This window comes from Rhinolophus ferrumequinum, chromosome 7 (assembly GCF_004115265.2).
Source record: "Rhinolophus ferrumequinum isolate MPI-CBG mRhiFer1 chromosome 7, mRhiFer1_v1.p, whole genome shotgun sequence".
NCBI lineage: Eukaryota > Metazoa > Chordata > Mammalia > Chiroptera > Rhinolophidae > Rhinolophus > Rhinolophus ferrumequinum.
The window spans coordinates 51,836,998-51,864,695 of record NC_046290.1 but is presented as its reverse complement, the minus strand read 5'-3'; the positions used below and the strand labels follow the sequence as shown (position 1 = coordinate 51,864,695).

At 35.1% G+C, this 27,698-nt stretch overlaps 1 protein-coding gene across 1 annotated transcript; it reads right to left on the bottom strand.

The window, feature by feature from the left end:
* Positions 1-931: 931 nt before the first annotated feature.
* FAM151B (family with sequence similarity 151 member B) lies at positions 932-27,698 on the bottom strand. Its single transcript, XM_033111110.1, has 6 exons — positions 27,464-27,698; positions 22,042-22,167; positions 15,999-16,164; positions 11,677-11,894; positions 9,455-9,590; positions 932-2,840 (listed from the first exon to the last, which is right to left on the bottom strand). The coding sequence occupies exons 1-6, from the start codon at positions 27,486-27,488 to the stop codon at positions 2,681-2,683; spliced, it is 831 nt and encodes a 276-aa protein (XP_032967001.1). The 5' UTR covers positions 27,489-27,698; the 3' UTR covers positions 932-2,680.

Genomic DNA, 27,698 nt, shown 5'->3' with positions numbered 1-27,698 from the left:
ACGAACGTCTTCCCAAATATTTTCCTATGTATATAAATGCACATAGACATTCAATTTTACATAAATAATATGATACCATACATCTGTTTTGCAGCCTACAGTATGTTGCAACACATACCTTTGTACATTAATAATGTTGATTCTCAGTGTCTACACAGTATTGTATGCATTCTTGTACATTAAGGCTTTTAATAATAATAGCATTTAATAATCAAATTTTGAAGTGTCTGTTCAAATCTTTTGCCCATTTTTAATTGAGTTGCTCAACTTCTATTTAAAAATCAGTTTATGGTTCTTCACAGATTCTAAGTATGAACCTTTTGTCATACATGTGTTAATAAACATCCCTCCTTATTCTCTTCTAAATGTTTTATAATTTTAGATTTCACATTTAGGCCTAGGATCCAACTCAAATTACTATTTGTGTATAGTATGAAGTAGGGATGATTTTTTTCCCATATGGCTATCCATTAAAATTTTACTTTTCAACAGAATATATTTTATAATTCTCTTATATATTTTTGTTCCTGAGAATACTTTAAAATATACCTTTAAATCTTAATCTAAGTGACACTCAGTTAATATATTTCTCAATATAAAAGAATTTTGCCATAAGACTAATAGTTTACAAAATATTATTAAGGGTAAGATAATCAAGTAGTAAAAATAATCTGGACAACTGAATTTTATTTTAAACTTCATTAAAATGCAGTTCACTTATAATTCAACTCTCTTTATAAAAGTATATCATGATCATTTTAGAAAATTTATAAATTATTCTTTGTCACAATTGTTAAAATTTTGTAATTATGAAACTACACCTTTTGTTTTTAGCAAACAATCATAAAAAGTGAAGTTTTAGTTACAGCATAAGGGAATATAGTCAATAATATTGTACTAACTATGTATGGTGTTAGATGACTACTAGACTTATCAGGGTGGTCACTTGTAAGTTATATAAATGTCTAGTAACTATGTTGTACACTTGAAACTAACATAATATTGTATGTCAGCTGTAATTGAAAAAAATCTTTAATATTTAAAAAAGAAAGTGAAGTTTTACATGTTGACAATATTGCATTCAGTTGGAGCTATAATTTAAAGTACAAATATAATTGTTTTAAGTATTCATATGTCTATAATGTTTCATGTTATATTTCTTACCTCTACCTACCTACCTACCTACCTACCTACCTACAATGGCTATGAGCACTTGCTACGTGATGAGCACTGAGCTAGATGCCTCCATCCATGTCCCTTAATCTTCACAACCCTACAAGAGAATCCTCATTTTCCCCACTATTTTATAGATAAGGAAACCAAGACTCAAGGAGGTTAAATATTTCCACAAATCTATGGCTAGTAAGAGACTGTAGTGGGGCTATAAGGGAAATCTCTCTGAATTAAAAACCCAAGCTCCTTTTTCTAAATAGAACTACTTTATTCTCTGGGAGAAAATAGTCGATAAACAAAAGGTAAATTACATATTTTAGGACATTCATTGGTAAATAATTTTTCAATAAAATAAATCAAAGAAGCAACATGTTTTCCTGAATGTCCTACTCAGTACTATGCCAGGTACCATAAAGGACAGTTCAGAATGTTCCCTTACCATGAAGGACTTCATGATCTAGTCGAGGAGATACAACTAACACATATGCCACAATTAGTGAACAATATTAAATAGTCAAAATTAACTGCTAAAGTAAGATCTAGAGACCACGGATGTAGGCATTTTTGAAATGAAGGGCTGTGTTGGAGGACAGCGAGTTGACTTTCAGAATGGGACTACATTACGAGTATATAAGGTCTTGAAAGAGTGAAAATCAATCAAGTTGAATGTAGGAAACTCCTGGAGGCTTTTGATTTGGCATAAAGAAAGAGGTGTTTTTAAAATTTTTCTTCAGCAGAAATACTCAGGGTATCTCTGAGTAGAGTGGGAAGAATGAAATCACAAAGAACTAGTTTTTAAAACTCTAGTAGCAGAACAAGTGCCTGGACTAAGGTGGTACTGGTGAGAAACTTGAAAATTAAATGATATGTTACCAGGATTAAAATTCTCCTCTCCAAAACTATTTTGTTCACTATAGAGAAGATATCATTGAAACAAAGAATACAAAAATACACACAGCTGTCACTATATTCCCAACAACATGGAAATTCTACATCCATCTGATTAAATCTATATTGTTTTCAGTAAATGGATTTGATTTTGTTATGAGAAAGCTATTCACGCCTGTGAAAGTTAAAAACTTTTTTAAGACTTCTTACTCTTTTGTAGTCTCTGAAATAACCAGTTCTTCAGGAAAAGGAAAAAGGGTGCCATGTTTCTGTGGAATCTCTGGAATGCAAGTGCCAACAAAATGTGATTTATACCTGTTTTATGACACATGGATGCTTTCAATTATCTTCAGTCTATCAAAATTATTTTTTATAAAGGGTTTTCAAGTATCATTTTCCTAAATTATTATTAGACAAGGCCTACTGAAATTTTTCTTTCCAAATCTTTTAGATAAGTACAGTATTATAAGAACATATGCCTAATACAGTGCGTATTGGTATTTTTTGATTGGAAGAATTGGAGCATAAATCAATCATTGTAATTTATATGATAATTAATTTAGACCAAAGCAGAGAAGGATTATGAAACCAAAACATGAAATAATTTAGAAGAATCCTCTTAGAGATTAACTTTGATTCCAATGGTTTGTTTAAATTCATGATTCTGCGGTTCCAAGATGTCATAGAAAACTTGCTTTCTGTCGAAATGGTTTCTAATGCAAAGTAAATCATCAATGGAATAGTTATCATTTTTTCCAGTCCAAACAGTCAGGCTGTATCTGCATTAAAACAAAACAATTATATAGTTAAAAGTGAAAGATAAGAAACAGTGATGATGAATTCCAATAAGCCTGAAAATAGTTACTCTCATTTGTCTATACCCCAAATTCACACAGATGAATAAAATCAATTAGCAATGGTGGAACTATACTTTCCTGTTTCATTCCTTCATCAAGTCAAATGGACTAGAGAGAAAAAAATTCACATTTCTGTTGCTTATCTGAATCGCAGGAAGGTTAAACGGCTTTAGAAACCCAGACTGGGTAGCACTGAAAAAGAACTGAGGAGATCACACTGCTAATCAAAGAATCTGTTCGCTACACAAAAACTATAGCTCTAACCTGGGTTTCTTCAGTAGCCTCACCAGAGTCAAAAGCACAACTGGAAAGGGCTGTGAAGAGACAGAAATTTCACTGACATTCCCAACATTCATATTCACTAATAAGTGGCTCCAATATCCCTTCTGGGGGGTTCTGTATGAGATACAAGAATGCCGAGAGATGCCACTAAGAATGCCAAATGGAATAAATTTAGATCCATTTTTGGAGTTAAAAAACAATAATAATATATGCAGATTTACTATGAATAGAAGAATATGCTCAGAATTTTAATGTTATTTAAATTGTATATTTTCATTTCTTCTAGTGACATTACTATTACATTACCCCTATTGCACTGGAGTCTAGGGAAATACAAAGCTATTAAGTAGTTTCATATTTATTTTCCCCATAAACCGTCAGACTCCAGGGGGAAATCTCCAAGCATTTTTTCTACTGCTAATAAAAAACACTCTAACCAAGGTACATATTCTTGTTGACACATTTCTGTCCTAAGGATGGTGACACTATTCTAGAAATGTAACAGAGGGAAGTACTTTGGATTTTTTCCCATAGAAGTAGTATGTGACAAATGAAAAAGAATTTTGAAACTATACCTGAGAATACAGAAAAGAAAAAATGAGAATTACTTTAAAAACCTGTATTTTTTGCTAAAATGGCAAACTATATTTCAGCACCATGGTGACAAACCTTATAAAAAGACACAGATACGAATTTAGGTTAAAAGAAGAGTATTCCAGGGGCCGGCCCAGTGGTTCAGGCAGTTAGAGCTCCGTGCTCCTAACTCCGAAGGCTGCCGGTTCGATTCCCACATGGGCCAGTGGGCTCTCAACCATAAGGCTGCTGGTTCAAATCCTCGAGTCCCGCAAGGGATGGTGGGCAGTGCCCCCTGCAACTAAGATTGAACACGGCACCTTCAGCTGAGCTGCCACTGAGCTCCCGGATGGCTCAGTTGGTTGGAGCGCGGGCTATCAACCACAAGGTTGCCAGTTCGATTCCTCAACTCCTGCAAGGGATGGTGGGCTGTGCCCCCTGCAACTAGAAAACGGCAACTGGACCTGGAGCAGAGCTGCGCCCTCCACAACTAAGACTGAAAGGACAACAACTTGAAGCTGAACGGCACCCTCCACAACTAAGATTGAAAGGATAACAACTTCACTTGGAAAAAAGTCCTGGAAGTACACACTGTTCCCCAATAAAGTCCTGTTCCCCTTCCCCAATAAAATCTTTAAAAAAAAAAAAAAAATGAGAAAAGTTAGAGGATCAGGAAAAAAAAAAAAAGAAGAGTATCCCAAGTGTTATTTTGCGTCTTTTAATCTTCCCTGTTGTATTTAAACTGAAATAGGAAAAATAAAATTGCCTAAGTGTTTCTTAAACTGTTTTCATTCAAATCAATTCTCAAGCTTTATTTTTAAAGCCCTTTTTATTGTGACATTATATAGAAAAAAATGCAGAAAACATAAATGTACATTTTAACTGATTATTATAAAATGAACTCCTGTGTAACCAAAACACCAATCAAGGAGAAGACCATCAAGAGCACTCGAGAGGCACCAGATGTCAGGGCTCCATCACCACCTTGCCTCTCCCTGGCATCCTCACAGCCGTGACTCTGCTGGTAGCCATCTTGTTTCTACACTTGATCTTAGCCAAAAGGCCGAGAAGCGATGCCATCTTGTTTCTTTTCTTTATTAACCACCTACATATCCATCCCTAAACAATACAGTTTAATTTTTATCTGTTAATGAATTTTATATAGATGGAATCATATGGTATATAATATTATGCTTGGTCTTGCTTCCTTTGCTGAATATTATTTGTGAAATTTATCCAAGTTAAAATATGTAGCTACAGTTTATTCATTTTTTTTTTTTTTGGAAAACAGTTTAGCATGATCTACTAAAGTTGAAACTATGGATACCCTATTACCTAGAAATTCTATTCCTAGAAATTTCCTTCTGATATAACCTTTGTAAATGCAGGCACATGTGGTCCATGATATGTATGTATGTGTGTGTGTGTGTGTGTGTGTGTGTGTGTATGAATGTTCAAAGCAGCAATCTTTGTAATAGCCAACATCATTAAACAATCTAAATGTCATTCAATAATCGAGAGAATAAATTGTGACAAATAATAGAATGGTAATTCTTTATAAATTCTGTATTGAAGCCCTTTTGAGTTACAAAAATCTTCCCCAAATCTGTGCCTAACCTGTTCATGTTACTGATGAAACATGACAACCAATGCAATGCATGTTCTTGGAGAGTTTCCTGAACCACAAAGAAGTAAAAAGCATTGTTGGAATGGTTGGTAAAATCTGAATGGGGTCTGTGGACTGCATGGTAATGCTGTGTCAATGCTGATTTTCTGATTGGGAGGCTTCATAGTAGTAATATAGAAGTGTATCCTTGTCTGGGAGGTACCCACTGGAGTACTTAAGGATAAAGAGGTATCATGCCAGAAAACATATTTAAAAAAAGAGAGAGAGAGAGAGAGAAAGAGAGAGAGAGAGAGAATGGATAAATGCAGGAAAATGTTAACAATTTAGGAATCTGAGTAAAGAAAATGTATTAGTTTTTTGCAACTTTTCTGTAGGTCTAAAACTATAAATGATAAATCACCTTTTAAAAAGTCAATAAAAATAAAACTTTTTCAAAGAAAGGATAAGACAAAGTTATTCAAGACAAACAAACAAACAAAAAAAAGACTAAATTTGGTAAAAAAAAAAAAAATCATTAAACAAGTCCAAGAAAGAGATCTTTTAATAATAAAGGTAAAATTCCTCAAGCAGATAAAACAGATATGAATATGCACCAAATAATGTATCATGAACATTTCATAAGTAAAAACTACAAAGGTAGAGGAGGAAACAGACAAAAACACTTTAATAGTTGGAGGCTTTAACTCTCTTTGTCTATAAGAGCAAGCGGCCAAATATTAAAGATGCCATATATTTGCACATATACAAAATGGCACACATTGTTTGCAATATCAAAGATTAGAAACATCCTTTATGTCCATCAATAGGAGGCTGGTTAAATAAATTATAGTACATATATAAATATGATGCACTTAGGAAAAGAAAAATGCAGAACCTTGGAAAGAAATTCAAGATGTATTGCTAAGTAAAAAAAAAAAAAAAGCAAAGAACAGAAGAGAAGAAAGGTATGTAATAGGCTATCTTTTGTTTTAAAAAGGAGGGGAAATTAAGAATCTATGTTTGTATTCACTCTTCTATGCATAAAGAAACGACTTAGTATGGTTGTATAAGAAACAAACAACTGTGATTAGAGGTTGGACAGGACTGGGTAGGAGAGAGGCTTTCCACAGTGTAACTCTATTCTTTGGTTTTTGAGTCATGTAAATGTAGAATCAAGTTAAAAATATTTTTAAAAGCAAACAAAAAGGCATAAAAGACTTATATAACATAACCAATAATGTATGTTAATGTGTCACCGAAACCTAGTTTACTCCAATATCCATTCTCCTTTCTTTCTTACATAACAAGCCCCTGAATTCTAACTAGGCAGAGGAGTGTACAGAATAACAGCTACATTTCCCAGCTTCACCTGCAGCGAGGTATAGGTACAAGACTAAGTCACGCCAATGAGTGTGTGCATGTCCAAGCCGTGCCCTTGAAGGAGAGGGCCAGGTCCTGAACTTCTCTTTTTCCCCTCCTTCTTACCAACTGGAACTCAGACACGCAGTAAGCAATCTGACCACACATAGATGAGGTCAATCTCCTAAGGAAAGTGGAGCACTGACATAAAAGGCATTTATCCCACAGGGCCCAACACTGTGGGGTCATCAAATCAGCCCGGAACTACTTTATGCTTTCCCAGTTACGTGAGAGGGAAATACTTATTTAAGCTATTGATAATTTAGGTTTCTGTTTATAACAGCCAAATAGTATCCTCAAAAAAATACATTAACTTATACAAATACCCATATATTAAGCCATTAATTAAAACCTTAATAAAGTCTACAAAGTAGAAATAATATAGACATTATCTGATTACAATGCAGTAAGCCTAGAAAACTATTAACAAAGCCAAAATAAAAAAAGTAATTCTACCACCTAGATCCCTAAAAAAATTTCTCTTAAAACAACTTTTGAGACAAAGGAAAAAAGCCACAACTGGAGAATATTTAAAACTAACAGTGATGAAAACCTACACATAAGTACAATGAGATAGAGCTAAAGCTGTGGTCCGAGAAAACAAGTATAGACTTGAATATTTATACTAATAAATATTAACATATTAATAAAAATAAAAACGAAAATAAATAAGTATCTAACTCAAGAAATGAGAAGAAACTATGTAAAGCAAAAATTTTAAAAGATAAAAGGCAGAAATTATTAAATCATAAACCAAAAAACTAAATAAATCCAAGATCTGGGTCTTAAAAAAAAAGGAGAGATATGTCACTGTCTAGTTTAATCAAGAAACAAGGGGAGGTACGGGGGGCAGCCGGATGGCTCAGTTGGTTAGAGCAGGAGCTCTGAACAACAAGGTTGCTGGTTCAATTCCCCCATGAGATGGTGGACTGCACCCCCTGTAGCTAAAGGTTGAAAACGGTGACTGGACTTGGAGCCGAGCCACGCCCTCCACAACTAGATTGAAGGACAACGACTTGGAGCTGATGGGACCTGGTGAGAAACACTGTGCCCCAATATTCCCCCAATAAAAAATTTTTGAAAAAGAAACAAGGGGGGAAGATCAAATTAAAAAAATTAGGATATTATTTTAAAAACACAGAAGAAACTAAAAGAATAAGAAACTATTTTAAATATCTGTGTATAAATAAACTTTCAAACTTGTATGAGATCAACAATTTTCTAGGAAAATGCATAAAATTGGCTCCCAAAGAAACAGAAAATTGAAATAGACCATTTACCATATAAGAAACATGAAAGGTTATATGAGTTAAGCTTTCCCCAAAGCATAAGATTAGAGGGCTTCATAGCTGAATTTACCAAAACTCAGGTATAGGCCATTTCAATGTTATTTTTAACATCTCAGAACACATAAAAAGAAGGAAAGGTCTCTAGTTTTTTTTTTTTAATGAAATGTACATGACATTGATATCTAAAACTGAGAAAGAAAAAAACCTCTAGATTAAGTTTATTTTCAAATGCAGAAATCCTAACTAAAATATGCAGCAGCATATTAAAAAGAATAATAACTCATGATCAAGTGGGGTTTATTCTGGAAATATGAGGATGGTTCACCATTACGAAATATTAACATATTTTACAAATAGATATAGGGAGAAAAATATGGTTATTTTCATAAAAAGTACTTAATAAAAATTCAGTATCCACAGAAATATGGATATTTCTTTAATGTATGTGTCTGTTTCCCTTACTCGCTACAATGTAGTGAATTATCAAACTGGGTCTTTCTCTGGATAATTTGTGAAAATTCTCTATTTGTTAGAATTCTTTACCCCCGTCTGACATATGTATTGAGGATAGCTTTATCAGAATCTTTCCATTTCTATATATTCAAATGTATCAAACTTTCCTTTCATAGTTTCTAGGTTTTGTGCCTTACTAAGAAAGGTCTTCTCCATTCTGTACCTATATAAAAACTCATCTCATTTTTTTCTTTATGCATGTAATGTTTAATGTTTGATGTTCAAGTCTTTAATTCATCTGGAATATATTTTGGAAGAAGGACTAAGGTACGGTGCTAGCTTGGTTTTTTCTACATTGTTGGCCTGTTGTCCCAATATGAGTTATTGGACTTTTGCTCTAATGACTTAAAATGCTAGCTTTTTCCTATACTAAATTCCCATGAATAGATTTGGGTTTATTTCTGGACTTTCCCTGCTATCCTACTAACTACTCTACTAAAAAGATAGTATCAAAACTGCTTTAATACTGTACCTCTGTACTATATTTTAATATTTAATAGGTGGCCCAACTAATTTTTATTACATATTAAAATAAAATGTTTATATGGAAAAGACTTCTGAAATTATGATCGAATTCAGAGGAAAAGTTTTATCCACTTACAACTTTTTGTGAATGTGGAACATAATGAAAACAGTGACAAAAACATTTACTGGCCATCTACTATGTGCAAAAACTACTGTGAGGAATAGACATTAAGGTAAGGTTCCAGGAGCTCCATTCTAGTGTGCTTACAGAATCCGTATTCATTCTTGCTCCTACATCTTGATGTATTCAGTATTCATCCTCCTTCTGTCTCTGTCTCTCACACACTCACATGCACATGCACACACTATACTGTTAAACTTATACATACCTGTTTGAATTCCTTAATAGCCAAAGTAACTGAGAACAAGACTGCCTGACTAATGCTGCTCTGACAGGAAATGTTACAGGCTGATTTAGTTCACTACATATATATTCCATCTCTTTTACCATTGTCCAACTGTAACCTGAAATGAAAAGAAATAAAATTTAACTTTTCTAATTGGAATCCTAAAAGTCAGTTAAATTAAAAACTAAATTACCTATGAATAGGTCAATTCATGGGTAATTTATAAAAACTCGCACTTGGATTTAGGGTGAATTAAAATACTACTTAATGCAAGAAAATGTTTCGAGTGGAAAATGTAGCTAAAAAATTAAATCTAAAATCAATTTACTAATCTCTCAAGTGAAAAAAACAGCAAATTTTGACCCTAGATTTACTTTAAAGAGTCTAAGGCTCTTAGGTACATCTGCAGCGTTAACATTCTCTATCAACTTAGATTTTGCATTTGTGATAAGTAAGTTTCCAAGAGAAAGATGGCTGCTAGGTGTTTACTAGCTGTTTAAGTAATAATTAACTTCAATTTGGGAGGGATTAGTCCAAATTTCTCATACATTTTATCTAAAATAGAAATAATGATAAAATTGACTTTTATGTATGTGTTTTAAATCATATTAAGACATTGTGGGAAAAAAAAAAGACATTGTGGAAAACACACCTGCATGTTTATAAACAACTTCAGAAAATAATTTATACTTTTTAAATAACCCTAAACTCTATCAAAAGCAGGTTGTAAAAAGGATTGGTCAGTAAAGGTGCATTTTACAGAAAAATGTTAGTTTAGCAGCCAAATTTCTCATGAAAGAAGGGAAATGTCTGCTTTCCTTTAAAATCTGGAAAATTCTATCTTTGTAATTAGAAAAAGGGGCTGCTATCAGAAGCTATACTTACGTTACTATAAATTTATAAACCCTTTTCTAAAATCTGTGGCATAAGAAGTAAGGGAGGATAAGGCGCATGTTGGCCATGACAAGAGGCCAGCGGGGGAAGAGCAGCCTGGAAACATTCAACACCGTGACTCAGGTGTGCTTTCATTCGGGCCAAGCCTGGGGATAAAGTCAGGGTGAAACTGTGACTGAAAGGATTTTAGAATCAGTCAGGAAGCTACTAAATTGCTTCTGGTTTACCTTCTTTAAATTATATGCTATATTCTTTAATGAAACTAATAAAAATTAAAATGATAAAATTAAAATAGAATTAAGTTAAAGCATATTCTTTTTTCTCTCAATCATATCAATTGTTGAACCAGGGGGTTATAACTTAAACGTCACTACTCACTAGATAGCAGTTTTTCTAATCTCATGTTAGACTTAAAAGGTTTACATCTAAAAATGACAATAGCAAATTACATTTAGATGTAACAGCAAATTACTACTAAAAGCAACACTAGCAAGTAACACAATGAATGCCCTGACACAGGATGAAGACTGACATCTCCATACCTTCTTAGTTCATTAGTTTTATCACAAGAACAGGTATCCCAAGAGCATCTGATTGCTTACTGGCTGTTTACCTGGGAATCACTACCTAGGGATGTATGAAGAAATAGAAAGATGAATCTAATAGTGTAATAAGTTTCAGCCAGGAAAAAGCAACTGAATATCCGTCCGTCCGTAGGAATATATTAAGGAAAGAAGGGATCCAGCCTGGAGGAGCATCTCAGGGTCACCCACTCCCCTGTCCAGCAGAAGAGAGCACGAGAGCAGCAAGGTTCCAGCAGCCAACGTTTGGAGGCCCTTCCATCGTCTAGAGAGCACAACTTGTGCTTTTCAGCCACACTCCCCTACTTCTGGCCTCACATCACATGAAAAGCTTTTATTACTACTTCTTTATCTTTCATCTGACATTGAGGATTTGCTCCAAGGTAAAAAGAAAAAAAAAAAGGCTACAGAATGTTTTACAAGTTCAAAGAGTCCAATATAGGATTTGTTTAGACCATGTAAAGAGGCAGTTTTCATTATTCTAGACCTGCAAATAAATATTTCCTATGGAAGCTTGGTGACTGAACATCACTAATGAATGTAGTGTGCATCTGAAATCACAAAAAGAAGAGTCATACACATATCTTCCGGGCCAGGCCTTTCTCTCCATCAGGCTCTTAGTTGTTGTGGAATGTGTTTTTTGTTTTATATTCAAGGTATTTACTTTTATATTTGGAGTATATTTAATTTGAACAATTTAAACATTTTGAACATTTTTTAAATTATTACCTTCATTGACTTTCTCAGGATGCCATCCTGTTGTCCAACCAAGGGAAAATGTCACATCTGGAAAGAAAGATGTCACAGTGTCTACAAAAGGTTTTGCATCCACTACTCTGCTATTTCCATTTGGACCAGGAAGAATATCAGCATTAATCCACACAGGACGCTTCAGATGCCTCTTCACATTTTCCAAGAGCAACATGGATGGTGCTACAGCTGCCAGACTGAAAACAGAGTTTGTTGTCAAATTAAAGGACAAAGAAATTCTTTTAGACTTTTAATGTTCTCAAATTAATAATAAAAGTATAATACAATAATGCCTCAATTAAACAAAATCAAAGCTCCCATTGCACCAGAGGGGAAAGTTAACATATGCCATCTCTCAATATGGTGGTTTGTACTTCTTATTCATGAAGGTATCTTAAAGGTTCTATAAACATATGAACAATGTCACTTGTGGACAGATAGAGGTTTCAAAATTCTGTATTAGGATCACTTAGTATAAAAACAATTTAAGAAAAGACACAAATAGTCACTCATCAGAGAATATACAAGTATAAATAAGATTTAAAAATGAGATACTTATAATCTGCAAATTCACATTTTTGAAAATAACCAAAGTATACTCAGGCACCATGTCTATAATACTCATGACACTGGAGAAAACAAAGAGCCTCTTTTCCTTCGTGTATTCTTGTGTGAGTCTGGATGCATAAAGACATTTCTAAAAATGATTGCAAAGTGTAAAATTATAACATTTCCTTAAAGCTTTTATAAACTTCATTTTTTCCCCCTTTATTGCAAATTCCTCTTCTGGAAACTAGAGACAACTACATTTTAGTTCCTTTTAAATAAAAAAGCAACTTCACTTCTTTTTACTTTCCAACATCTAATTGACACCTACAGATTATGAAACAATAAGGTTTTAATCACCCCACATAACTTTTACTTTTAAAACCTGTATTCTCAAACTTTACTGGAAAACCACGCTATTGAATAATTCTGAACCTTTAACGCCTACGCGCATTTTAAGAAAACTAGCTTTTAGTGAATACTGTGATGGAGGCTAAGAATCTGGAAGACAGATGTTGGAGGTTAAAACATTCAGCATCTGCTTCTCACACTTTCACATTTCTTCCTAAGGGACTGGAATCCTGCCTATGCTTAGATCGCTGTTCACTCCTCTTGGGCCCTCTACTTGCAGAACAGACACTCATTTCTTGGGTTATGTTTATTAGTGAGCAAGGATACTGCGATTAAAACAAGAGGAACCCAGCCTCTAGACTTTCACTTCTATTCCCATATCAGAAGCTTCTTTTTTCTCTCTTGACTAATGCTGGACCTTGCAGACTCTGATGGAGATGCTGTCATTTCTCCGTCTCACGTGCTTTTTGCCTTGAAGGGTATCAATACCATGTTAAAACCACAATTCTGTGACTCCAAAGTTTGCATGTCTGCAAGTCCTAGAGCAGCAGCCAAGTCCCTGGGGAGTTCTGTTCCTCATACATGAGGAAGGGGAAAACCCTCAAACTAATCCATGCATGTCTGTTGCTGACCTCTCTTTTTCCAAAAACGACTGATTTATTAAGAAATCTGGTGTCTGTAGAGGATGGGCTAAACACTAATTTCCAGTTTACATTCCATAGGGAACATTTTAGGCTTTCTCAATTTACTAAGCTGACATAGGGCTATTGAACATTTTTTTCTCCATCTGATAATATCTAGTCTCAGATTTTCTCCCCAAACTTGAAATCCCACCATTATATAAGTGTCTACTATATATTTCTTTTTCTTGCCTGACTGCCTTGGCTAGGACTTCCAATACTATGTTGAGTAACAGTGGTGACAGGGGGCAACCCTGTCTTATTCCTGATTTGAGAGGAAAAGCTTTCAGTTTTTCACCATTAAGTATGATATTAGCTGAGTGTTTGTCATATATGGCCTTTATTAGGGTGAAGTACTTTCCTTCTATACCCATTTTATTAAGTGTTTTAATCATAAATGGTGTTGCATCTTGTCAAATGCTTTTTTTGTATGTTGATATCATCATGTGATTTTTATCTTTATTTTGTTTATGTTGTGTATCACACTTATCTATTTGCATATGTTGAACCATCCTTGTGCTCCTGGAGTGAACTTGGTCACAACTTATAATTTTTTTAATGTATTGTTGTATTCAATTTGCTAGTATTTTGTTTAGAATTTTTGTTATCTGTATTCATCAGAGACACTGGTCTGTAGTTTTCTCTTTTTTGTATTATCCTTACCAGGTTTTGGAATCAGGGTAATGTTAGCCTCATAAAATTAGTTAGGAAGTATTGCGTCTTCTTCAATTTTTTGGAAGAGTTTGAGAACAGGTATTAAATCGTCTTTGAATGTTTGGTAGAATTCATTAGTGAAACCATCTGGTCTGGGACTTTTGCTTTTGGCAAGGTTTTGGATGATTGTTTCAATTTCCTTATTGTTGATAGGTCTATTTAGATTTTCCAAATTCCATGTATTTTTAATTAAAAATACCAGTGGCTAACATTCTCAATTCTTACACATATTTGTATTAAGTTTCCTATAAAGAACTGCTGAAAGGTTTGCCAATTTGATCATTTGAAGAGAGAAGACCTGATCAGAATATTATCTAAAATTTCTCTTTGCTTAGTACTTTTTTAAACCCCTAGGAAAAAAATATAAACTTAATTTTTATAAAGTAGGCTTTTTCCCCCTCAAGACTTACTTATAAGTCAAAATTCTGAGTTTCACATCCTATTTTCCTATTAAATCTCATTTAGAAATTGGGGATGACAAAATAATCATACTTAAAATTGCAATAAACTATTTAAAATTACATCCTAAGAGAAAATAATTTTTTGCCAAAACACAGGAGTTTGCTAAAACTCCACATAAAATTTAAAAATCATCATATATGACTTAGTTATTATTTGTTTACTAAACAAAATATCTTAGAGGTATAATACAAGAACGAGTAAAACCTGACTAACAGATTATGCAGCTACTCTTACACAGGTAAGTGGTAAGTGCAGAGTTCTGGTTCAGAGTATGAACTCTCTAGTCAGACTGGCAGCTCTGTTCAAATATGTTATGACCAAAGCCTGCAAATCTTTTTTCTGTGGCTCAGCCCTTTTAGATAGCTGTCAGTGTTTAGGAACAAACAAGCTGATTTGACTGGTGAGGAGCCAAAGAATGTATCACAGGGAAAGATTCAAATTACAACAGAAAACACAGAAAAAGCTAAGCACATGAAAAGACAAGGAGATCTAAAACTTTGAGTCAAGCATTAAAGATCAAATGCTTTGTTTCATGGTACAGAGAACTGGTTCCAGGAAACCTGGGATCTAGTCCTAGCTCAGATGTCAAGTTTAGCTGTTGTCCTTGGGTAAATCACTTAATCTCTCTGGGACTAAATTTCTTTGTCAATAAAATGGAATTGGACCATTCACCACTCTAAAAGCTTTTCCATTTTAAGTAGCTCTTTCATTCCCCAACAATATAATGAAGTTTAGCGGTATATTTAGCCCCACAACGAATGATTAGAAACATTTTAATAACCCTACAAGAAAGGTTTCCAAATCTTTATTAATTCTAGATAATTCAATTTAAAAATATTGTTCAGAGAAAACATTATTGTCCAAATCTTTATTAATTCTAGATAATTCAATTTAAAAATATTGTTCAGAGATGGGGTAGGTTTACCATAAATCCTAGATGTTCATACAAGTTGCCTTCAGGGGCTTATGGTTAAGGTTTTGTGGTGTCACAACATATTCCTAGGTTTACCTATAAGTTTTATGCTGCCAAAATACCACAAAAGTAAAATCCCCTATGATAACCACTAGGAGGGAAATGATACTTAAACTTGCTCTTCATCATCAATGCCTCCCAAATACTATTTTTAGGTAACATTTCAGGTATTGAAGAATTCTAAATGATTCCATGTACACAAATATGACAACACAAATCAAGTAGGATATGCATTAACCAGCCCAACAAAATGTTCTCAACTCTCTCTCTCCTGAACTACTTTTAATGAAAGTAGCATTTTAAATGTACTCTTCTGTTATCACAATAGTCACATATAATAAATTCTTTTATAAAACTTAATTTAATTTTAGCCTCAGATGATCCCCAAGAAATAATTCAAGCAAACAACTCACTGGTTCTTAGGTCCATTCCTGAAATATATTAATGCACAATTCCACTTCCAATTCAGATAAAAGTACAAAGTTAGTTAGTTAAGCACAGATATGTGAGGCTATTAATTTCTTTCCCCAAAGTTATTCTGTAACAACCAAAGATTGAACATATTTGACCAATACCTCTTGAAATCCAGCTTGATGCCTTTATTGCTTTTCATGACTTCAGTCAGCCATTCCTGCAGAGTATTATCACTGTGTGTTTCAGGAGGATGGGCCATGATTGGTTGGCCATGTTCTGATCCATCACTTGGAAGAAGGACATCAGCCTCTATCATGTGAGCAGTACCTGTCCAAATAAAAGAAGTTAATGCTAACAAAACAGGGACTGCAGGAGATGCCCTGCCAGTATCCTTGTGATAAAGATGAAAGGAAGGACAGAAAACTAACAGTGAGTAAGTACTAAGTGCCAGGTACTGTGCTAGGTCTTTACATGCTGTCATTTTTTACAGATGAGCAGACAGGTGATGAGGAGTTAAGTATCTTTCCCTAGATCACACAGCTCTTAAGCTATTGGCATATTGTTTACTTTCTTCCCAGTACATAGTAAAGTGAGTAAACAAAGGGAGGCTTAAAAACAACTTGTTTAAGTTTCTGAGAATAAAAATAGTCCTTTTTTCCTTCTCACTCCTCAAATTAGAAACTACAGCTATTTATTGCTTAAGTTTGAAATCCTATGTTACAGGTTCCATTCTGTGACTTAAAACTTAACTACTATTTAAAAATACACATCCCTGGACAAGCTAATAAGCCTCACCAGTCACTTAAGTGTGAATGTGTTTAGGAGGCCATGGTAAGCCGACTCCAAAGATGATTGGCAACGAGTCCTCCCATACAGACATATTTTTCTTCTCATGACTTTCTTCTCCCCTTGAGTCTGGGCTGGTCTTGTGACTTGCTTGACCCAAAGAAGGTAATGGAAACAAAACTGTCAGTAATAGTTCTAGTCCTTAAAAGGCCTAGCAGCTTCTGCTTTCATCTTCTGGTAAGCCAGCCACTATGCAAAGAAGTTCAGGCAAGATTACCGAGGACAGTAACATGAGTGTCCCCAGCCTACACCACACAGAACAGAAAAGAACGACCAACCAGCTAAACTCACAAAATCATGAGAAATAATACATCACTGTTATTTTAAGCCACAAAGTTTGGGGGTAGTTTATCACATAGCAATAGAGTACAAACAGAAATAGTTATCTAGAAGTAGAGCACTGCCATAAAAACCTGGAACATGTGACACTGGCTTTAGGATCTGGCGGATTCTAGAAAGGCAGGGGGTGCACTGTTAAGGCAGTTGTAAGAGCAATGAGGAAATTCTCATTGGAAGCTTGAGAACAGACCACCTGTTTTATATAGTGGTGAAACTTTTGGTAACATTTGCCACTTATAGCAACTGGTGAAAGAGAGGGTACCTAATGAATTTGTGGATTTGGCTAAGGAGGTTTCCCTGCAGAATGCTGCACGTGCCAACTGGCTTCTGTTAGCTGCCTATGATAAAGAATGGGAAGACAGCTGAGTTAAATAATTAACTAGTTAGATTTTAAGCAGGATATAGAATATTTCTTATTTAGGATTTGCATTTAGTTAGAAAATAAAACCTATCCTCTCCAGCTGGTAAAAGAATCTCAAAGTAAGAGACAGCTTCACTCCAAAAGTTAAATCCAGGATGCTGCCAGTAAGCTGTGGCCTCAGGGTCAAGATCAAATCAAGGGTGCAACTACAAGACCATTTGTTAAGACCTCAGAAAGATGGTGCCTCATATACCCATACATCTACACAAAAAAACTTCTAGAATCTGAAGGGTGCTACCCCACAACACCCTAACTAGCAGACCAAAGCAGAGAAACGCTTACCTCCAAGAGTTTTGGGGGTGAGGTTTTTGATTAATGGAACAGTTTATAATTTGACATACAGAAATCCTAATACACTTTTAATGGAACTACCCAAAGAGACAGAGGTAGTTCAAAATGAAAAGAGGTCTGTGGGTTTTTAAATTTCTACAGGCGGGAAACAAGCTGAAAAAGGCCACTCAGCTGCAAATATGGGCCATTACCCAATAAGCAAATGGACCATTTCCCAAAAAAATGAAGAGATGATCAATATCATTAGGCTTTAGGGAAATGGAAATCCAAACAATGAAATACTAATACACACACGTTAGGATGGCTATACTGAAAAGACAGACGGTAAGTGTTAACAAGGAAGTGGAGAATTCCAAACCCTCATTCATCCTGCTAGTAGGAATGTAGAAAGATACAGCTGCTTTAGAAAAGTCTGGCAGTTCCTCAAAAATTAAACATAAGAGTTACCATGTGACCTTGCAATTCCACTCCCAGACATATAATACAAGGGAAGTGAAAGCATGTGTACTCACAAAATCTGTATACAATTGTTTATAGCAGCATTATTTATAGTAAACAAAAAATGGAAACAAACCAAAATGGGTAATAAAAACATAGTGTAACCATACAATCAATATTATTCAGCCTCCAAAATGAATGAAGTACTGATATACAGAGGATGCCAAAAAATATATATATACAGTTTAAGAAAGGAAAACTGAATTAAAATTGTAATACTCAATATACACCAATAACAAAAGATGAATGCAAGTCACATTTGACTTCTGCAATTACAAGAGGTGCTCAAAGTGGTTACCATCAGCGTCCAGACACTTCTGATTACGGCAAACTACTGCTTGAGCAACGTTGACCAAAGTGTCCACTTATATACATTTTTTTGGCACTCCCGCTACGATATAACATAGATGGATCTTGAAAACATGCTAACTAAAAGAAGACCGTCACAAAAGGCCACATATGAAGGAAAAGTACAAGGAATACCCTTGAGTTTTGATTCTGGGGTCAGGAAGTCTTTGGGGAAGTGGCAATTCAGCTGATACCCAAGGACGTGTAAGAGATTAGCCAGGCAAAGTGTGGGGAGAGAACATTCCAGGAAAGCATATTTATGATGGCCCGAGGAGGAAAAGGACTTAGCCATATGAGAAACTATAAGGACAGAATATTTGGAATGTAATAACCCTGTGACAGGTAAAGTTGGAGAAGTAAGCCAGTCTATGCAGGGCTTTACAGGTTATTGAGGTGGTTTGAAGACTCCAATAAATACCGTGTTTCGCCGAAAATAAGACTTAACCAGAAAATGAGCCCTAGCATGATTTTTCAGGATGATATCCCCTTAACATAAGCCCTAATGCATCTTTTGGAACAAAAATTAATATAAGACCCGGTCTTATTTTCGGGGAAATATGGTAGCACCCATTCTGCACATGGATTCTGAGAAATAAAATAGCCATGCTGGCAGATGGGGCTCACAGTATTACCTTAATCACCTACAAAGCTAGGTCAGAGGATGCAGCTTGGTTGAGAGCTAAATGAGCGTGCCAAGTCCAAGTGAAGCAAAGGCCCAGCTTATACAAATACCCACTGTCCAGGTGGAAGAAGAGAGAGGAGCGCACTCCTTTGCCCAGTACCTTTCATACATCAGCTCCACCCAGTCAAAAGCACAAACCTAAACACTCTCTTTACCTCTGTGAGAAGAAAATAATCAGTGAGGAAGAGGCCAAAGCATTTAGGGGAAAATCTTTCCTGGAAGCCAGAGTGGTGGAACTAAATGAGTACCCATCTATAGTTATATTAAGGACTTTAAAAGGAATTAACATTAAAGGGTTTTGAGCAAAAAAAGGCCTGATGTATGTTTAAAAACACCACTTTGGAGGCTGGGTGGAAAATGAACTGGACAGGAGCAAAAGTAGAAGCAGGGAAAATGATCTGCCAAATTAGGATTGAGTCATGTATCTACTAGATGCTTCTGGCCACAAGCTAACAGAAATTCAGATTCAAGCTAATAAAGGAACTTATCATCTTATATAACTGGGAGTCAAGAGGTAGGGTGGACTCCAGGTGTGGTATAATCAGCAGCTCAGTGATATTATCAAGGTCTTTATGTCTCTATTTTTCACTGCCCTTATTTTGTGTTCACCTTATGGCTGATCATTCTATTATGATTGTAAGATGGCTACCGATGTCATGGGGGCTACATCCTTCATATTCACATATTTAGTTTAAGATAGACATCTTCTTCAGTAATTATAGGTTTCAGTATTATACTTTCCTTGGGTCTGACTGAGCCAGGTTAGATCACCTGCCTAACATGGAAACATGAATCATCAAGGGAATTCCAAGTACTGATTAACTAATTCTAATCAATCCTTAGAATAGAAAAGCGGTCAGCTTCCACACGGCTGTATGGGGCAGAGATGGATACCTCAATAAAACTGAGTCCTCTCCAGAAGAAAGGGGATGGGGTAAGCAGCCAATGGTGTCTTGTTATATCTCTCTTCCCTAGGCTAGATCATATTTAGGTTCTTTTGGTTATAATGAGATAAAGTACAGAATGAGATACGAAAGCCAACCATACTCCCTTTGCTCTGTACAAATGAAATTCTAAGCAATATCCAGGTGTTGTCCAAACAGCTTCTAGCCCTCTGCCAAAGATGAATTGTTCACATGGTTGAAGAAGCTTGTGTGGCTTCCTTTTTTCCATTTTTTAAATTGATATATAATCTATATACTATAAAATTCACCCTTGTAAATTTTACCATTTAATGGTCTTTAGAATATTCAGAAGGTTGTGCAATCATGATCACTACCTAATTCCAGAAAAGTTTCTTTATGCCCAAAAGAAACACCCTGTACTCATCAGCATTCATTCCCTGTTCCCTACTCCTGCCAGCTCCTGGCAAGTATGGATCAACTTTTTCCTGAAGCATTGCTTTTGCTAAAATTCACTTATTAAATAATCACTGTGCAGTGATTATGTGCCAGGTACTGCTTTAGGTATCAGGGATTCGATATTAAACTAGACAAAGTTCCTCCCTTTGAGGAAGAAAGAAAAGCAATTTAAAATAGTATCTTTACAATAAAAGAAATGGGAAGGTGAGGGGATTAGAAAGCACAGTCGGTAACCACAAGATGGCCATGGGGATATGAAAGTCAGTTTGGGGAATGTAATCGATAATGTTGTAAAGATTTTGTAGGGTACCTGATGGACTCTTGCCTCATTAGAGAGACCACCTCAGGGATGATGTAGATGCCTGATCACCGTACTGTACACCTGAAGCTGAAGTTGAACAATAATGAATGTCAACTACAATTTTACATATATATATATATATATATATACATATATATATATATATATATGTATATATATAGTTACAAGAAGCGGAGTACAGCATTAGGAATAGAGACAGTGGAAATGTATTGGCTCTGTGCGATGTCAGAGGGGTAGTGCATGGGGGGAGGGGGGTTGACACAGTGTGAGGGATATAAATGATAAATGTCTAACTATTACATTGTTTTGTGCACCTGAAACTAATAAAAAAAAGAAATACATATTCAGATACATTATCCAGATATATAATTGAGTTGGATGCAAAAGAAAAAACATACATTTTAAAATAAAACATAGGACTTCAAGGAATTTTCCTTGTTGGACCAGATCACTTCAAGCTATGACCCAGCCCTCTGGTGATAGGTTTTCCTTCTCCTCTGCTGATACAGTCAACAGGGGTACTTCCTAGGAAAAGGCTGAGAAAATGCTGTAATGTTCCTCTGTTATATAATGAGGGGAGATAAAAATACATGATTACAGAATGAGTTAATAAACCAAAAGGCTTGGTTTCCAGCCTAGGCCTCAATTTGGCCCACGGCAATTAATTATAAATTAGTACACAATGACTTCATCCAGCCACTCAACAAATATTTATTGAGCCTCTCCTTAGTACACTGTGAAAGAGAAAAATATGTAAGACACACAACCCTTAAAATTTTTACTTAAAATTTTTACTCAAACCACTACAATATGTAAGCAAATGTAATAATATATAAGAGTCTCAAATAAGGCATAGAAAAGGCAAATCACTTCTGGAAAATAAGAAAATTCTTCCATTATGCAAATTTGTTCATTTAGTAAACAAAATGAGATCCTTTATAAAAATGTTTATGTCAGCCTGAATTTACACTTAGATCATCTAAGTCTCTGGTACCTGGCAAACATGTCCAGATAGCAAAAAAAAAAAAAAAAAAAAAAAAAAAAAGTTGAATTCATCTAGTATCCCGTGTAAACACAAGTAACTGTACTGACTTACTTTTCAGTGCCTCCTCCACTTGTGCCTTGTGGTTGGCGGCGTGATACCAGGTGATCTGAGCGCCATCTTCTGTTGTGATCTGGTTATTTCTCAGAAAATATTCCAGTATATTTTCACTCCAAGATCCTAAAATAACAGCATTTATATTAAAAAGAACAGATTGTTTTTTATGGGGTAAATTTTTATTTTTTATAAAAAAGGGCACAGCATATACTGAGATAAAATAATAAAGTAATTTAACTGGGAAAAACACAAGCTCTTAAAAACTGAGAACAAGTATTATGAAGTGGCAGGCATTTAATATATATATATGTACAAATATATATAAACACACATATATACACATGTATATACATGTAAGATGTAATTAATAATTAGTAAACATATAGGATAGTATGAACCTCAGAAGCATGAAAAAGTATGCCGGAAGAAACAGACTGGTAAGAAGCAGATATTTTTAAAGCAGGAATTTCACATCCTCTCCAAGCCCCATAAATAAGTAAAATATATGTAAAACTAAAGCTATATTAAAAACTTTAAATTGTGTACCATGTAATCGTTTTCTCCACCTGAAGTCCCATTCTATATTTATATTAACAATTTAGAACCTTAAATTACACATTTAAGCATATTTACTTAAATTACACATTTAATTTAATTTAGAATCTTAAATTACACATTTAAGCATATTTACTTTCAGATTATGAGTCTCAGCAACATTTATATGAGTGACTAAGAAAACTCCTGAGTTAATATTAACAGATTTATCTAGTATGTACAAATATACATAATTCTCTATCTCTATAATATCTATCAACTGCTTTTTGGCAGACCAGATTTTCTCTTAATTAAGCATTAAAATATGTGACTGAGACTAAAACACTTGAATGTAGGTCTACTCAAAATTATGCCATGTCCCAGTATAACAATGAGAAAAGGCTGAAAAACAGTGAAAACAGTTAACCATAATCTTTCCTCCCTAATTCCTGTTCATTTATTTAAACATATATAAGTGCCTACCCAGTGGCTGCAAATTGCCTATGCATGAGATTGTGTCTTCTGTTAATCATTTGCTTACTAACTCTACCTTACAACAGGTAAAAACTAAAAATGGCCATCATTAACTGATGATAAGACATTGAGAAAAAGTAAAATTTAATTAGAGAATGGAGGGGCATTAAAGATAACTTCTAACTAATGTGCATGGAACTTAGCAACCACTCTCCATGTTGGGCTACAAAATTAAGAGAGAATCAGCCTGTAGCATCCACTATACCCCAAGCAGTCTCCCACCCAAAACACGTGGCCCTATTTAGCATGTACGATAGTCAGACTCTTGAATGAAAATATGTGGCCATTATTTTTGTCAGTATTTAAGTTAAGCATTTTTAAAAGACACATTAATTACTGGCTACAACAGAAATGTTCAACAATGGGAAAATAATTAAATCATAGTATATTGTCAAGATAAAATATGTAACTGATCTGGCTGTTAAGAATGAAGTTTTTGAGATACACCAAAAGACTCACAAAAATGGTAAACATGCATGTTACCAGAAAAAAACTAAATGTTAGCTAATGGTGCATTATGGATGTGTCCACAGCACCTTGTGGACACATCAAAATTTTTATAAGAGCATCTTACACATTAATAATAAAATACCATACCATGACTCCAGAAATTTAAAATTTTTAAGTGAAAAGTTCTCCTTGACCTGTTAATGAGTGAAACTGCTACCTTATACTTAGCCACAACTATATATATATATATATACATATATATATACACATATATATATGTGTATATATATACACACACACACACACACACAGAATTTAAGAAGACTCCAATTATCTAGGATTTAGTATATTATTATTATTATTTTAAGTAGGCTGCAACTCTAAAAATAGGACTAATAGAAAGGCAAAATTATTTGCAATTTTTCAAAGTAAGACTTTTGGGGGAGCAGTTTTAGGTTTACAGAAAAAACAATGAGCTAAACGTAGAATTCACATATTTCCCCTCCCATATTTTTTACATCTTTTTGTGGTGATGAAAATGTTCTGAAATTGACTGTGGTGATGGTTACATAACTCTGAATATACTAAAAACCACTGAATTACATGCTTTAAATGAGTGAATTGCATGGTATGCAAATTATCTCAATAAGAAGCAAAAAAGAAAAACGTTTTTTAAGAAGAAAAATATATCTACCCTGTGACCCAGAAATTCCACTTTCATAGGTTTTCATAAATGTATCCATAAACAGATATGCTTATATGTGGGACATGACATCTGATACAAGGATATTTATTGCAGTATTGTTTGTAATAGCAAAAGTGAAAAATAACCTAAACATCCACCAACAGTGAATTCACTAAATAAATTATGGTGTATCTATACAATGGAACATTATGCAGCCATTAAAAAGAGGCAAGTCTATGTGTAATGATATACTCGCAAAGATATGTTAAGAGGAAAAAAAAAGCAAGGTGGAGACAATATGTATAAGTACTGTAGCAGGAAGAATAACGATCTCCCAAAGATGTCTGTCCTAATCCCTGCAAACTGTGACTATGTTATATTACTTGGCAAGGGGGAATTAAGATTATAGATGGAATTAAGTTTGCTAATCTGCTGATTTTGAGGTGGAGATAGTTGCCTGGATTATCCAGGTGGGCCCAATGTAATCACAGGATCCTTGTAAGTGAAAGAGGGAGGCAGAAGAATGAGTCAGTGTCAGAGTGATGCAGTATCAGAAAGACTCAACTAGCCATTGCAGGCTTTGAAAATGGAGGAAGAGATCATGAACCAAGAACTCAAGCAGTCTCTAGAGGATGATAAAGGCAAGAACACGGATTCTCTCCTAGAGTCTCCAAGAAAATGCAGCCATGCCTACCGACACTTGGATTTTATAGCTCAGTGAGACCCACTTCAGACTTCTGACCCCTGGAACTATAAGATAATAAATCTGTGTTATTCTGAGCCACTAAAAACTAATGCTTTAATAAACTACTTTGTTTTTAAAAAATGGGAGAAAAATAAGAGATATATAGTAGTATATGGTGGCATATATACTATGATCTTAACTATATTTTCTTAAAAGTCAGAATTGTTAGAAAATATACCAAAAAGTTATTAGTGCTGCCTCTGAGTATTGACAATACATGAATTTTTGCCTACTTCAATATACTTTATAAATGTTCTATAATGGGCATGTATTGTTTACAATCAGGAAAAATTTTAATCTGAAAAAGGTTGAAGGATATAAGGTTAATATATGAAAGTCAATTGCTTTCCTACTTACCAGTAATGAACACATGGAATTTGAAATGAAAAACAATACCATTTACATTAGCACAAAAAAAACCCCTGAAATACTTAGGTATAACTCTAACAAAAGACGAGTATGTACAAGATCTATATAACGGAAACTACAAAACTCTGATGAATGAAATCAAAGAACTAAATAAATGGAGAGATATTCCATGTTCATGAATAGAAAGACTCAATGTTGTCAAGATGTCAGTTCTTCCCAACTTGATCTATAGATTCAAGCAATCCTAATCAAAATGCCACCAACTTATTTTGTGGACATTGACAAAATGATTTTAACATTTGTATGGAGGACAAAAAAACCCAGAAAAGCCAACACAATATTGAAGGAGAACAAAGTAATGACACTATCCAACATCAAGACTTACTATAAAGCTACAGTAATCAAAATAGTGCAGTATTGGTAAAAGAATAGACAGATCAGTGGAACAGAATGAAGAGCCCTGAAATAGAACTCCATAAAGAGAGTCAATTGATCCTTGACAAAGGACCAAAGGTAATACAATGAAGCAAAGACACTCTTTTCAACAAATGGTGCTGGGATAACTGGACATCCATATGTAAAAAATGAATCTAGAAACAGACCTTACACCCTTCACAAAAATTAACTCAAAATGGATCATAGACCTAAATGTAAAATGCAAAATTATAAAACTCCTAGAAGATAACATAGAGAAAACCTAGATGACCTTGGGTGGAGCAATGACTTTTTAGATACATACCAAAGGCAACATTCATGAAAGAAATAATGGAGAAGCTGGACTTCATTTAAATGAAAAACTTCTGCTCTGAGAAAGACAATGTCAAGAGTAAAAAAAGCCACAAACTGGGAGAAAATATTTGCAAAAGATACATATGATAAAGGACTGTTATCCAAAATATACAAATAATTTTTGAAGCTCAACAATAAGAAAACAATCCAATTTAAAAAATGGGTCAAAACCTTAACACCTCACCATGTAAGATAAATAGATGGCAGGCATATGAAAAGCTGTTCCAAATCACATGCCATAAGAAAAATGCAGGTTAAAACAACAAGGTACAACTACACACCTATTAGAATGGTCAAATTCCAGAATACTGACACCACCAAATGCTGGTGAAGATGTGGAGCAACAGGAAATCTCATTCATTGCTGGTGCAAATGCAAAATGATACCGCCACTTTGGAGGATAGTTTGGCAGTTTCTTATAAAACTAAACATTCTCATACCATATGATCCAGCAACTGCACTCCTTGATATTTACCCAAAGGAGATGAAACCTTATGTCCACATAAGAACCTGCACACAGATGTTTATAGCAGCTTCATTCATAACTGCCAAAACCAAGATGTTCTTCAACAGGTGAATGGATAAACTGTGGTATATCCACAAATGAAATATCATTTGATGCTAAAAGGAACTGAGCTATGAAGTCATAAAAAGACCGTAAGCATGTATTACTATGTAAAAGAAGCCCACCTGAAAAGGCTACGTAATGTATGCTTCCAACTATATGACATTCTGGATAAGGCAAAACTATGGAGACAGTAAAAATATCCCTGATTATCAGGGATGGGTAGGGGTGTGGTAACATACTTTGTATTCTACCATAATCGTGGCTACATGTCATTATACATTTGTCTAAACCCATAGAATGTAAACCCAAGAATGAACCCTGTGGTAAACTACGGACTTTCGGGGGTTATCATGTGTCACAATGCACGTTCACAACTGTAACGCTCTTGAGGGTCACTGATAATGGGGACGCTACGCCTGTGTCCAGCTAGGGGACATACAGAGAATCTATTTCTCCCCATTTCCCTATAAACCTAAAATATCTCAAAAACATCATTTTAAAATGGAGCACAATATTCTTTCAATTCTTAGCTGCACCAAACGCTTTTCTCTTAATGCCCACAGCAGCCAATCCAGTGTGGGCGCGCTAAGAATGCCGACCCCCAGGATCCGAAAAAGGGAGCTGTGCTGCCAGAGGAGTCTCTCAAAACGCCCCCCAAACACAAGCGCGAGGCCGGGGAAAGTGCGGGACTTCAAGCCAATCGTGGAGAGCCCAGCCCTAGCCCCAAAGCCCGGAGGGCGCTTACCCGGGCCCCCAGGGGTCGCTGCCATGGTGACGGAAGCCCTCAGCCAGCGCAGGCGCTGAGCAGTGGGCCCCCCGCCAGCGACCCGTCACAGGTGGCGTGAAAACCCGACTCAACAGACCACAGGCTGCAGACAGACGAGCCAGCAGACAGACGAGCCGCCTCCAACTGCTGCGTGAGCGGGAGCTTCCCAAGCGGAGGCGGAAAGGGAGGTGGAGCGGCGCGCAGGCGCGGAGGC